This window comes from Lactuca sativa, chromosome 1 (genome assembly GCF_002870075.4).
Source record: "Lactuca sativa cultivar Salinas chromosome 1, Lsat_Salinas_v11, whole genome shotgun sequence".
Taxonomy (NCBI): Eukaryota; Viridiplantae; Streptophyta; class Magnoliopsida; order Asterales; family Asteraceae; genus Lactuca; species Lactuca sativa.
The window spans coordinates 149,852,478-149,868,068 of record NC_056623.2 but is presented as its reverse complement, the minus strand read 5'-3'; the positions used below and the strand labels follow the sequence as shown (position 1 = coordinate 149,868,068).

At 37.0% G+C, this 15,591-nt stretch overlaps 2 protein-coding genes across 2 annotated transcripts; both read left to right on the top strand.

Annotated features, from left to right (window-relative positions):
* The first annotated feature begins 3,475 nt into the window (after window positions 1-3,475).
* Window positions 3,476-5,089, top strand: LOC111916299 (disease resistance protein RUN1-like). Its single transcript, XM_052766783.1, has 4 exons — window positions 3,476-4,008; window positions 4,231-4,390; window positions 4,486-4,809; window positions 4,886-5,089. The coding sequence occupies exons 1-4, from the start codon at window positions 3,476-3,478 to the stop codon at window positions 5,087-5,089; spliced, it is 1,221 nt and encodes a 406-aa protein (XP_052622743.1).
* On the top strand, window positions 4,170-7,675 carry LOC111915728 (uncharacterized). Its single transcript, XM_052766780.1, has 6 exons — window positions 4,170-4,390; window positions 4,486-5,772; window positions 5,858-6,505; window positions 6,626-6,691; window positions 7,488-7,571; window positions 7,622-7,675. The coding sequence occupies exons 2-6, from the start codon at window positions 5,131-5,133 to the stop codon at window positions 7,673-7,675; spliced, it is 1,494 nt and encodes a 497-aa protein (XP_052622740.1). The 5' UTR covers window positions 4,170-4,390; window positions 4,486-5,130.
* The last annotated feature ends 7,916 nt before the right edge of the window (window positions 7,676-15,591 follow it).

The window sequence follows — 15,591 nt, the reverse complement described above, 5'->3', positions numbered from 1 at the left end:
AGCGGAGTGGAAGATAACGGGTCTAAGTTGGCAACTGGTTGTGAAGCGGGATAGGAGGAGTAATATGGCTCGGTGGAGGGTGAAATACTTGGAGGAGTGGTAGAGATGGTAAAGGGAAATGATTGTTCATTGAATCGAACGTGACGGGCAATATAGATGCGATCGGTTTGTGGATCAAAGCATCGATAGCCATGATGGGAGGTACTATAACCGAGAAACACACACGATGTTGAGCGGAAGTCCATTTTATGTTTGTTGTAAGGACGTAGGTGGGGAAAACATTGACACCCAAACACTCGTAGAAAAGAGTAATCAGGAGGACGACCGAAAACAAGTTCAAAAGGGGAGGTGTTGGAGTTTGTCCGTGAGGGCATACGATTTATCAGGTAAGTGGCGGTGTCAAAAGCAAAATGCCAAAACCGTTGTGGAACGTTGGATTTGGCTAATAAGGTAAGGCCGGTTTCGACTACATGGCGGTGGCGACGTTCAACAAAGCCATTTTGTTCACTTGTATATGGACAAGAGAGGCGATGTATAATGCCGAGAGTGGAAAAGAATGAGGAGAGGTTTCGAAATTCACCCCCCCAGTCGGTTTGGACAGATTTAAGTTTGGTGGTAAATTGGCGTTCAACAATAAGGAGGAACTGCTTAAAGGTTGAGAAAACATCAGATTTTTGTTTCAAAGGAAATATCCACATGAATCTAGTAAAATGATCTACACACAATAGAAAATAATGGTGACCACCGAACGATGTAACCGGAGCGGGGCCCCAAACATCACAAAAGACAAGATCCAAAACATGAGCAGTTTTAATATTAGACGGTAATAAATGAAGTTTTGAAGACTTGCCAATAGAGCATGAATCACAAGAAATACTAGAACAATTGTTTGACAAAGGTAAACGAAACTTAGAAAACATAGACTGCAAGAGTTGTGGATACGGATGACCCAATCTGTGATGCCATGTAGTTGAAGAAGCACGCGCAGAGAAGGATACTTTAGATTGAACTCTTGGAAGATTGAAGGAATATAGACCCCCGTTACTTGGACCCATGTGGAGGATATTGTGTGTAGACGTGTCCTTCACAGTGAAAAAGGTAGAATGAAATTCAAAATAAACATTACTGTCGTGACAAAACTGTTGAACAGAAAGGAGATTTTTTGTAATGGCTGGAACATGTAGAATGTGTTTAAGGTTGAATGTTTTGTTAGGTGAATAAAAGCGGGAAGATCCAATGTGTAAAATGGGTAAACCCTTACCGTCACCAACATGAAGATTATCCTCGCCATAGTAGGCTTCAGAGGTGTCAAAACTAGAGAGGTGCGATGCAACATGGTGACTTGACCCTGTATCTGGAAGCCACGTGCTTGAAGATTGGGAGCGGGAATCAGCAAAGTTGGCAGATGGTGCTTGTCTCGATCGGAAAGTACTGGGATCACGGTTTGGGCATTGGGATGGTACATGCCCTATACCACACCTGTTACAAGTGCCATACACAGTATTTTGATTAGATGCCCAACTAAACTGATTACGAGTACCTCCGCCTTGATTACGGTTGTTGTAGTTCCCACGTCCTCGGTTGTTGGTGGAGTTGCCTGACCGATTGTTTTGAGTCCGGTCACGGTTGTTCTGAGACCGATTTGTATAGTGTGCTTGGGGCTGTTGGGAACCAATTGGTTGCAACTGAAAGCCTAACTGAGCAGCAAGTTGCTGGATGGCTTGAACTGCATCTGTAGAGACCTGTGACGGGCCGGTTGTGGTTACCGGTTTGCGAATGGATGCTGCTGCAGTAAAGGCTTGCGCAGGGTTAACCTCAATGGAGTTTTTTGAGATCATATAGTCATGATCTAGCAGTAGAGCGTGAAGGTCAACAAAAGCAATGGGTACTTGACGGGCAAGAATGGTTGATTTGAAACCATTGTATTCTTCACGGAGACCGGATAGGACAAGCATGACCACGTCTTTCTCTTTCATGGGTTCGCCTATATTGGCTAAGGCATCCGAGTATTCTTGAGCTCTAGTAAGGTAGGCTGATGATGACTCATCAGGCTTCATCTGTATCTTCAGTAGCTGAGTCTTCAATGTGTATTCCCTTGAAGCAGTGTGCGGAGCATAAGCACGTTCCAAAGCCAACCATAATTCCCGAGAAGTTACTCCTTGAACATGTTGAAAAGCACTTTCAGAAATCGTGGACAGAACTATCATCCTGACGTGAGCATCATTCGATACCCATGTTGTATACTCCGGGTTGACTTGTGTGGTAGCAGTCGGCTCCTTGTCTTTATCAGAGGAAGATCCAGCCAATAAGACAGTAGATGAAGGACAAGAAACAGTACCGTCAATGTAACCAAATAGATTGTTTGTTATGAGAAAGGGTTGAATCATTGTTTTCCAAAACCCATAATTTGTCGAGGATAATTTGAAACCAAACTTATGTGAGTTGTGAACAGCTTTGTCGGCTTGGGTAAAAGCTACGATGGTTGACATCTTTATCTTGTATTGATTTTATGAACAGGTAGAGGAAGAAGACAATGGTGATCAGCGACTTCTGGAAGGAGAATGACGGCTGCAGCAGCAAATTAGGTTTAGGGTGAATTGGCTCTGATACCAAATCAGACTTTAGTAATTGGTAAAATTGTATATTCACGTGAATAAGATACAAGGAATATATATACTAAAACAATGTTACACTTTGGTACCATATACTATAAAGACTAGTCTAATAGCAATAGACTAATACATATATTTGAAACATGTGACCTGGTCTTTTATGGTTTTGCTTTTTTTTAGAGCTTATCTATTTTTAAAAGAGCCATTAAGTTTTTGTCTGTTTGAGCAAATATATAATGGTGTGGCTTGTTAATTTAAAAAATATAAATTTAAAAAAAGCTCACTAATGCTGATATTTTATACTAGATCTAGTGATAAATAATTTCATATATGAAAAAGCTTTTTGTTGCTAATTTGGGGCTCTTTAAACAATCATGTCAATAAACTTAATTCTTTTTTGGTTTTAATCACTTCAATTTTTTATTATAAAGATATAATGTTCTATTGTTGAGGTTTAAATTGTTAGATGAGACTTAAGTTGCATACGGTATTGATATAAGCATATTAATTCAAATAGCCATATATACTCTTTGTTTCTGAATCATATTAATTCACACAGCAAAGTTGGAGGTGCATCTGTCTAGTTTATTAAACACTTCAGTTTTTATTTTGAAGACTATAAGGTGTTATTTTAGGGGTTTAAACTGTTTGATGAGAATTAAGTTGCATAAGGTATTAATACTTTTGATTTTACGTAGACTATAGAGACATTACGTATGGGATCTTGAGATTGAGGCACAAGTAAGGAAAGCGTGGGATCTAAAGCTTCAGAACGCACTTATTTACTTTCTGATGATGTCTGGAGGAAACTGAGTTTCAGAGGTTGTTGGGAAGGGTGAAGGCTCCCCAACCCATAACTCATAATGGTTGAACTCCATGAGATTTCAGAAGGATCTTCATCTTCTTCATCAACTCATGGTCGTGCATATGATGTATTTATAAGTTTCAGAGGTGTTGACACTCGTAATAGTTTCATTAATCACCTTTATAATGCTCTCATGCATGCCAACATCACTACCTTCTTGGATGATGAAGAGATTGAAACAGGGGAAGATCTGAAACCAGAATTGGAGAGTGCGATTAAATCATCCAAGGCTTCTGCTATCGTACTGTCCAAGAATTATGCTACTTCCACATGGTGTCTTGATGAACTTGTGTTGATCCTTGAGCAACGTAGGACATCCAAACATATTGTAATTCCCATCTTTTATCATGTGGAGCCCACCCATGTCAGGAAACAACAAAGTAGCTTTGGAGATGCAATGGCTAAGCATAGACAAAAGATGGAGGCAGAGACAGATGAAAATAAAAGAAGTCAATGGGCTCAAAAGATGGACAGATGGAAGAAGGCGCTTATAGAAGTTGCTGATTTAAAAGGGAAAGATGCAAATGGCAGGTAACTACTTTCTAATCCATATTTCCTTACTCCTTTTATATTGATAAATTAGTGCATGAAACTCAATAGCATCTTTTCCTTATGCATTTCAATATGTTTCATCATAATCATCTAATAGTTATATTTTTTGATGTGTTTAAATTTGGATAAAGATGTTACCGAAACAATATTAAAGGCTTGTGATATAGAAACCAAATCCGGGATCACAAATCTTATTGACAGATGTCTTCTTAGTTACAGAAGGAATAATGAATTGATGATGCATCAATTGGTTCAAGAGATGGAAAGATTCTTAATATGTGAAGAATCACCTGATAAGCCCGGGGAACGAAGTAGATTATGGTGTCATGAGGAGACATTCAAAGTGCTGAAACAAAAAAAGGTAATAGGTCATGTCTATTTGTTCTAATCATTTTGTATTTTTATATATATGGCTATGACATTCTAAAATATTTTTGCATATCCCTTTCTTTTTAGGCTACAGAAAATGTTCTAGGCCTCACCCTTGACATGAGAATGCTTGTGAAAGAGAAGTTACATGGATCACTTGAGTTGAAAACAGATGCATTGAGTAAGATGGATAGACTAATGCTTCTACAACTCAATTATGTGCAAATAACCGACTCTTACAAGAATTTTCCAGAAGAATTAAGATGGTTGTGTATGCATGGGTTCCCTTTGAAGTTTATACCATCGGACTTACCAATGGAGAATTTGGTTGTTCTTGACCTGTCGCATAGCAATATTGAATCGTTTGGCATTTGTTGTAGCTATCCACAACGACTTCACAGGAGGCTAACGGTAACTTGTCTCCATTTATTACTTTTCTATGTCAAGTAGATAAATTCACTACTATTCTAAATTTTCTCAATTTCAGCAATGGATTGGATCGTTCTCAAAAGACAAATGGTTGCTTGGATCATTGAAGATTCTTAATTTAAGTTCTTGTGAACAACTTCGTAGTCTTGTTGGCTTTGACCACCTCCCTGTACTTGAGAAGTTAATACTTAGAGGTTGCATTGGTTTGTTTGATGTTTGTGAATCAATTGAGCAATGTGTTGAACTTTTTTCGTTGATCTGAGCTACTGCAGCAAGCTTCAAAAACTTCCAAGAAGCTTAGGCATGCTAAAAAAAGTTAAAACACTATTGCTAGTTGGTTGTAATCTTGGTGAATCTCGAATTGGGATTGTAGATATACACACATCAACCTGTTCATCTGTCGTTCCATCTACCGTTGTGGAGGCTATACCAAATTATTCAAAGTTCTTTACAATCTATTTACCGACATCTTTAGTTAGCTTGTCATTTGCTAATAATAATTTGTCAACCGAATCCTTTCCCATGGACTTTAGTTGCCTGTCAATGTTAAAGGAATTATATCTAGATGAAAATCCTATCGTTTCCCTCCCTAGTTGTGTGAGAAGTCTTCCTAGGCTTGAGACACTTAGTATGAGATTTTGTAAAAAGCTGACTACAGTCGAACATCCTCCACATACACTCACAAATTTGAACCTCTATTCTGATAAGCCTATGCTGCAAAAACTTGTACTTGATCCAGAAAGTTCCCCACTTCAGCTCTGGATACAATGGGATAGGCTACCACCTTCACCTTTTGAGCTTCAAGGCATGGTGAAAATCAAACCAATGGCAGGTGTTGAGGAAAAGGTATTACGTAGTTTGGGCTGGACTAAGCCAGATATCCTTAACAAAAGGCGTGTGGGAACTGCGACAATCTTCGGAGAAAAGGAAGAATTTGAAATCCAGGTTTGCTTTAGATAATTATTTGTCTTTGTGTGAATATATATATATTATTAATGTAGCAATTACTGAATGTGGTTGTATGTGGCAGATGTATTATGAATTTGGAATATTCAGCACACTTTATGAAGGCGAAGAGTTGCCGAGTTGGATTACGGATAGATGCACATGGTCATCAATATCATTTACAATCCCATCATCTCCTAACACATTTAGAGGATTGAATTTCTGCTGTGTGCTGACATCTCGATTTGCTCTGGATGAGGGTCTTGGTTCTGTAGGAAATGTGTTCATTTATATTCCAGTGATCATAATTAGTAATATTACAAAGAACCTCACTTGGATATACCACCATTATATTGACGTAGTCTATCTAGGTGGAATGTATTTGACGTTCTCAAGCCATTGGATGTTTGGGATGAATGAGATGGAATGTGGTGACCATGTTACTATTACACTGAATGAGAGTCAATATGATGATGGTGATGCAGTTATTAAGGAGTGTGGGGTGAGTTTTGTGTATGATGATGGAGAAGAAGAAGAAGATGAAGATGTGTTGGGTTATTACAAGTCATGGAATCACATCATCGGTGGAGATCTCATTCCATTTGAGCCAACAACAGGAGCATACTTCCTAAGCAAAAGAAGATTTTGCAATTCTTTCTTTAATATGGTTTCATTAGGATATGATTATCAGTTAGGAGAAGGCGCCAATTCCAAAGGTAGATGGAATTCCTATGTATTATTTTTAATCTAAAAAAGTTGATAATAACTAAATTGTAGTGTTTTTGTTATAAAGATTTCATGTTTTGATTTTCTGCAATCACTGTAAAAACTTTAATCTATTTCTTTTCACTAGATGTTCGACTGTACTTCAAAGCTTTATCACAAAGGAAGTCTGGATTACCAGAGAATGCCACATAAGGTACTTTTATATCCCAAAAACCCTTTTTCCATCACATAAATAAATAATTTCCAGCTGGCAGTCAAGGCTAAGCTTTGTCACTCAACAGACATACACTTGTGGCTCTACAGCTTTGTCATTCTAAGCAGTCTTTATTTATTTATTAATGTTCTCTAACACTAATGAAAGGTGATTTTATTTTGGTGGTGTTTTGTCCCAGAGAGTTGGATCATTTTAATTCATACATATTTATCTACTTTGCCAAAAACACACAGCCAATTGCACAACAGGATTGATCACATCAATGACACATATTTTTGTTAATAAACTGACCTTATTGTATATATATATTTCTTAAAAGAAAAGAGAAAGTAACACATCAATGTCTTGCATAAATTATCATCCAAAACACCGTTGTAATGCCCCCCTTAAATGTTGGTTCAAAATCACCATCCCCTGCCTTTTGCTCTGTTTTTATCTATAATTTGTGTGTCTTAAAAAACCCATCATCTGCCTCCCATACTTCGTATCATATGTCTACAGAAATTCCTCTCAAGCTCCATACATATGCTTGATGCGCTTTAAATTGACAGAAATTTGTCAAGATTCAATGAAAAAATGTATTTGATAGCTTTTCAAAATGACTGGAAAGATGAATGTTATCCTTCATGTTTGTATAGTGATTTATGTGCTTGAAGAAAAATAAATAAATGCACAAGGGGATGTCTTAATATATCAAATACTTCCATGAAAGAATATGTTTGATGGTTCTTATAAGCTTAATTAACCCCTAATATATTTTTTAAATGAATTTCAGAATGCAGGCAGCACCATGAAAACCATTGCTGTTGAGTTTGTACGCATTGAAGACCAGACCTCTATATTAAACATTCAGCACCGAGTATCTGGATATATCTGTATATAATAATTTGTTTTTAAATAAATTCTTAGCTACTAAACAAAAACCTCAAGGAGCAAATAAAAACAGACCTGGCACACGGTTAGTGCTCCCACATAACAAAACAGCCAATAGCATTCATAAATCCTAAAAAGACCAATATACCAGATAGAAGTTACATTACACTTTGGGCTATTCTTGGATTTCTTGGACTTACTATGATTGGGGCTTATCAACTATGTTGGAAGAATTTATTGGAAGTTCATTTCTTTCCTACATTTCAACCAAACAAGATCATGGAATGTAAGTGGACTCATTACATTCACCTTTCATATTCCGCCATCCTTTTTGTTCCATCTTGTTCCTTGGTCATTCCATCCAACCAACCAAAAAAAAAAAATAATAACAATAATAATAATAAATTACATATAGATTGTGTTTAACTATGTTTTATTTATTAGAGAATTTTCAGTGTAAGCTGCTGCCAAATTTTTAAGTGATCAATAACATAAATTTTTTCATGTGATATTTCAGCAATTTAATTAATCAGGTGTGCCTTCTTAAAAAAGAACAATTTTTTATCATTTGATGATAATATTTTTTTTCCCTTTAACGATAGTTTGCACAGAGGGATGAGTGGACTCTGCTAGGTGATTCCCATGCTTCTAGACACATTACTTTGGTAACACATTAGCAGCAACTCATATATATATATATATATATATATATATATATATATATATATATATATATATATATATATATATATATATATATATCATGGTTGTAAAAATCGGCGGCCGATTAATCAGCCTTGGTCAATATCGGTCAAAACCGGTCCCACTCGGTCCAAATCAGTCTAACTCGGACTCCCAAATTGGGCCAAATTCGTCCAGCTAACCATGGGCTCAAAAGAACCAGTTAGCCCACTGAGTAGTTGGGTTTGATTTTTTAAAGGAACCTAAGTCTCCTTTTATTAGATATGTGTGCCTTCATTTTTTTCTCCCACCAGCGATGTGGGATGCCAAACTTATAACCTTCATTTTTTGTTCACAACTCCATTGATGTGGGATGCCAACGGTGAAGCATGGGAATCCGAATGCTTTCTTATGAATTAAAACCGCTCGAAACGTGAAATCATGGACTGCTTTCACACAAGTTTTATGCTCTCTCCTTTTTCTGATGTTAGTAATCGATTGAAGGTTATCACAATTACAACATGGTTATGGCGTTATTAGGTCAGAGGTTTATTTCAGCAGATTCGGTGTTCCACCCTCTAGCGATTGTTGACCAAATAGCAATCCGATCTCCTCTGTATATGATAACCGAAATGCTTATTATTGTAAATGCTTAGTATACGATGCTCCTCCTAATCGGAGTTAGGAGAAACTGGAATCTATCGATGTCAATTCCAATACAGTGGAACCTAATAATCTCAAATCAATCCGTCCAAATGACAACAAGATATGATTCCAGTGGATTGATTTTTGGTTTAAGAAGTAACAACACAAATATTGAATCGATACAATGTTCGATGTGACAATGCACACCATGTGCTCGATTAAATATGTCTGTGAAATAACAATGGAATTGTTGTTGATGCTCACTCTACACACATAACTTCTTTTGGTGGAAGAAAGATAACCGAAATATACCAGCCAATTAGGTTTTAGCTATGCCTAGCATTATTGTGATGTTATTTAAGGTTGTCTAATGAACTACATTTAGGATTTCTTAATCTGCATGGGTTTAACACAATGCACATAACTAATAACAATTACTATTAAGATATTTAGAGAGAATTGATTCAAGGATTAATGTTATATTTAATATATTCTTAGGAGTGATATTGAATCGACAATGAATGAAAGATCGATTTTGAGTGAAACAGGCTGTCGAAACTGCTTCAGCCCATAGATATTGAGGAAGATTCGCATATGTCAACATAGTTCTCGCTGTTTCGCAAAGTGACATATTTCGTCTTTCAACCACACCATTATGCTGTGGTGTATAAGGCGAAGAGAAGTTATGCGGAATTCCTTTTTCTGTTAAGTATGAATCCAACACTTTGTTCTTAAACTCAGATCCATTATCACTTTTGATCTTTCGAACATTTTTCTTCAGACTTATCTCAATCTTCTTAATAAACTCGATCATTGTTTGAGCAACTTCAGATTTTAACCTGAGAAAATATACCCAAGTAAATTATGAAAAATCATCAACAATTACCAAAATGTACCGTTTCTTGTTGAACTGTACACCGCCCCGGTGCTTTCAGTAGTACGGGCCCAATACTACTGTCCGCACCGTTTCAGTATACACTCCAAATCCTCCTCTTCGGATCCCAAGTTCCAAGTACTCTATTATGCATTAATCACTCTCTAACAGACCTCTCATAAGCTCCTCGCTGCTACCTATTCACTTTCAAGCATCTCATAGCAGCTCACCTCTCCCTAGGCTAAGTCATCACAAATCAGGGCACTCTAGTCCTAATAGGAATACCTAGCCCACTCTAGCTAGAGAATACATCATATCAATCTCATAAACATATAATATAAGGGTATTTTGGGAAATCACCATTCGGGCGCTGACTGATCGTACACACGTTTCTGCTCTGAGTTTCTCTAAAAACCTTTTACTTCTTTTAGAAAATTTTGGTTCTCTTTTGAAAGTATTTTCCAAATCCTCAGTTTGAGTTCAAATACTCCCGAAGCTGTACCCGAATCCCTCAAACCAAGGCTCTGATACCAACTTGTAACACCGTAAAATTCAAAACAATTTTTCGCATTTACAAAAACATAGTTCATTTAATATTCATAAAAACATCATTGTCCTAAACTCAATCCATGCCAAATAAGAATCCCAAGATCTCATAATATATAAGTCTCGTGCATGTGTACAGATCAAGCCGGCGCCTTCCCACGGTCATCACTAGTACCTGAAACAATAACACCAAACACAGTAAGCACAAAGCTTAGTGAGTTCCCCAAAATACCAAATATAACGCATATTAGCCACTTGAGGCTATAACTCTGTGGGTCCGTGCACCCAAACTCTGTGAACCCTCAGGTTCTAACTCTGTAAACATGCACAACATAAATCACATAGAATAATGCAATAGGGGTGAGCATGGTGCGGTTTGGTGCGGTTTTAAGGCCAAACCGAACCACAAACCGTATGGTGCGGTTTTTGCATTCTTAAAACCGTTGGGTGCGGTTTTGCAACGGTTCGGTTTTACGGTTTTTAAATGCGGTTTTGGTTTGTATCGGTGCGGTTTCGGTTTTAAACCATGTCTAAACTTTGATGCAGTTTTTTATGTTTATTGGTACGGTTTTTTAAAGCGTAAGACCATGTGACTACTCTCACAAACTAATTAATAATCAAAGGTTGGTTAACTTTGTCTTAATTTGTTACAATCTTATTACACATGTCGATTAGTACATTTGGTTAACAATAGAAAATTTGTTTTGCACCCCATATAGTCTTACACAAAAACAAAGTAAACATATAATAAATATATTATCGTTTATAAGTATTTTAAATAGCATGTATATAATATATATTAATTGATTTATTAATATACATGCTTGCGGTGCGGTTCGGTTTTTGCGGACCGGTTTTTTGGATAAAAACCGCACCGCACCGTTGACCTTCGGTTTTTGCAAAAATTAAATCCGCACCATTGGGTTTTGCATCGGTTTCGGTTTTTCGGTTGCAGTTTATTGCGGTTTTATCGGTTTTTCTTTAGCCGGTTTGGTTTTTGTTCACCCCTATAATGCAATGCAACACATAACACATATATAGCATACAAACACTGTATCACATAACTCTAGTTACCTACTCAATGTTAAGTATAGTGAGAAGACTCACCTCGTATATCTCGATAACTCGCAAATCCCTGAAATCACTCGTGCTCGATCTCCCGAGCTATAATCCTCCTATATTACAATATATCTCTAATTAACACTTTCACAACTAAGGTTGACTAACCCTGTCAAGTCAACACTGGTCAACTTTGGTCAATGGTCAACTTTGATCGGACTCGGCAAGTGCACTAAAGCGACTCGGCGAGTCTATACGTGTTCACTGACTCCCTCGAATCCTCTCTTGACACGTCGAGTACTTCCCTAACTCGACGAGTTCCACCTGACATGAATCGCGGGGCCACCACGACTCAACTCACCGAGTCTCAAGAACAACTCGGCGAGTTCAGTCGTGACTCAGCCCCCTAATGACTCTCCCTGACTCACTGGGTCATCCCCGAACCCGGTGAGTCCACTCGCTGAACACTTTACGTGAAACCCTGACCCTACTCGCCGAGTCTCAAGAACAACTCGACGAGTTCATGCCATGCACAAACTCTATTGACCTTCTGAGGTCAGATCTGCTTTCCTAAACCATAGATCTAGCCTTCCCAAGCATGAATGCCACGTAAAGTTTGAAACTTGATGCTTGAATAACCCCCACAAGGCATCAATAGGAGATTTGGTCCCAAAAATGACCACCTAGGTCCAATAACTCCATAATAACCCAAAAAGCTCCGAGGGTTAAGGTCTCTGGACCTCTTTGAGTCCAGATCCAAGGCACAAAATTGAGGAGGGACCATTTGCTTCTCATAATCACTCTCCAAAGGGGGTTAGAAAACCCTAACTCTAAAGATTAACCCTAAAACTGAAGGAGGTTCGAACTATTACCTCCAAATGAAGCCTCTGGACTCTGGATCTGCTGAATCTCACCTCCTCCTTGCTCTTGTCACCTTCTTCTAGCTATACAAGGAATACAAATGCCCAAAAATGACTTCCTCTCTCCCAAAACGAATTAGCTCTCTTAGGGTTCTCTCAAGGGACTGGTAGCCGCAATGGGTGGCTATAAGTGCCCTTAAATAGGCTCCAAACCCAGGGAATTAGGGTTTCATTAAACAGCATGGACTCGCCGAGTCCACTCTTTGGACTCGCCGAGTCCAGATGCGAACCCGCATCCAAAATCGCGATCCTACTCGGCGAGTTTGGGCTCTAACTCGCCGAGTCTCCTCACAAATACCAAAATACAATAATAATTAACACCTGGGAATCTGGGCTGTTACACTTAATGAGCTCCAAAGATCCAAACACTCTTGAATAACACTAAAAATGACCAAGGACTTCAATGAAGGCTGAGATTAGGGTTTCCAGAGGTCTTGGGAGTGAAGGAGGCTGAGGAGAAGCAACCCTAATCATCCTTTACCTTTATATACTCGAAAATAAGGGTTTTGGAGCATCAGGTGCGTCCCACGTCGTGAGAACTTTATGCTCACGCCGTGAGCCTTAAATAAGCTTGGTCAACAAGTCAACGATCACTCACCCGAACCACTCAAACTTCAAACAACCATAACTTCTTCGTTCCAACTCCGTTTTTGACATTCTTTATATCCATTGAAAGGTGGCAAGAAGCCCTATGCTCCTAATAATACACCATGGCCTTAAAACTTCCTGAACAAAACCCAAAATGCATAGAAGACCGAGTTATCAAATTACGGTTATACCCTTGGGCTCCGAAAATACCATCGAACACTTGGATCACTTAAACCATAACACCCACATCCAAAAAGGGTCAAATCCTTTCTTCCCCAAGGCCCTAAAACTCATGAAAACTGGTGATTGGGTCGTAGCCCCGAATAATGAAGCAAATCCAAAACAAGTGTTAGAGGATAGGTCCAACGAGATCATCATCGTAGGGTTAGGGGTAAGAATAACGGGAATGGGTATTCAACTTATTTTCTTATTGTGAAAAATATATAATTATAGTATTATGGTTCAAACCCTATGTGCTCACCAGGATCCGAAGCTTGACCCACTTAGTTTCATGTATAACAGGAAGCAGTACAAAGGAACAATCCACTGAGTGATTTAAGGAGTATAGGCCGCTAGAATAAAAGACTGTGGCAAGGCACATAATATTCAGTTTATGCTTATGTTTTGTATATCAGTTTTGACATCCCAAATATTAAAATATTAATGAAAAACATTTATTCGGAAATGATTTAATCATATTTTGGGACAAATTCCGCATAAACACATTATTTTGAAGAATACTCTGAATTAAATAAGCATAAACAAAAACTCTTTTCGGACCATGAACTTTGGGGATGTCATAGTTTTGTACTATATTCTAACGTTTATTTAGCAAAATTTATTATGGTGTTAATTATTCTTTTATCCTAACGATAAACTCTAATTTGGAATAAAAATCTTAACCAAAAACTAAAACCTACAAATTCACAATCAAAGATAAATTTATAATAAATGAAAGCAAATACTAAATGAAAAATATTGCCAACTATAACAATCTCATGTCATTACAAAGCAATCTTGATTGCTACAATCAGGTAAATTATCTGAAGTAAACACTTTAGAAAAAAAAATTCAAAGTGCAATGCTACATTTCAATAATTGTTTTATAATACACTACGTTAACTATACAAATATGAATATAATGCTATAACAGTGATAATAGAAAGAAATACAAGTAAGATGCTATAGTAAACAAATAAATGAATGTATATTGATGTTTCTTGCATTTAACCCAAGATATAAATTTTTGTTTTTGTTAACAACCCAATAATTAAATAAGTAAATTTTCTTTACCCATTTTAATGGGGATGAACCAATTATATAAAAATTGCAAATAATAGGGACAAAACTGATACAAATTAAAAAATTAGACTAAAAATATAATATTTAACGAAACATGTGGATCGTTTCTGAAATTTAGTCTTTACATTTTTTTTTACCAATTTTAAATCAACTTAAATACTTTTACTTTTACAAAAATAAAAATTTAGTATGATGGTTGCGACCACCATCGTTGCGTTACGTTCCACCGATATCAATATCACCAATACTTTCCCACTCCTTGATTTCTGCAATCTCCCTTCTACTAACGACCATAACCATCTTCTATCTCCTTCTAGTTAATTCTTATATCTTATCTTCCTTATTATTTTATTTATCAATTACAAAATTGGACGCAAAATGATATGTTTAAGATGGGCAACTCCACTGCCATCATCAGTAGGGTGGCAATAACAAGTATAAAAAGGCTACACCCATTCATTGCTTATATTGAGCATGACTCTTTATGTGGGAAATAACAATACTTTATCACGAACAATTGAGAAGAACTTACACTTTGATATACCACTACACTTTCCTTACTTTGAGTTTTTTCTTAGATGGTTTGGATCCAATGAGCTCTACACCTATTTATAGGCATATTAGGGAGTTTTCAGATACTACTATACACTTACTACTTACAAGATAACTCCAGAACTATCTACGATGCTCTATAAGCTTCCATATGTTTCTATAATGTTCTACCATGTTTTAGAGAAGTCTATGACTTTCCAGTATCTTTTAGGATGCTCCATGACCTTCTAGGGTCTTCCATGTCATTCTAGAATATTCTATAGTCTTCTGGCATCTTCTATAGTCCTCCATATTCTTCCATAACGTTATAGAATCTTCCAGAGCATTCTATCACAAGTTAACTTCTTCTAGATAGTATATTGGTTCAATTGGGCTAGTGATGATATTTTAACACACCCCCTAAACACTAATCCCCATTGTGACATCCCCAAATTTCACGGCCAGAAAAAGACCAATTTGTTTATGTTTTGTTTTATAAAATCAGAGTAATATTTTGATTAAAAGAGTTGCGGAATTTGTTCCCAAAATAAAATATGATAAGAATTTATCAAAAGCATTTATTAAAGAAAATGTATTTTCCTTCAATAATAAAACCTCGGGATGTCATGTTCTGATACAGACCAAAAGCATAAACAATATAAAATAGACCTTACAACAGTTATTTATAACTACTGATCTATAATCCAAAATCTCTCGTCAAGTCCACCAACTTATACCCTTATGCCATTACTTGTAATGAAAACAAAACCGAGTGGGTTAGGCTTGGGAGGCTGGTGAGCATATAGGGTTTTCAACCCACAATAATATAATTATTATATTTAATCAGCAAACAATCAACC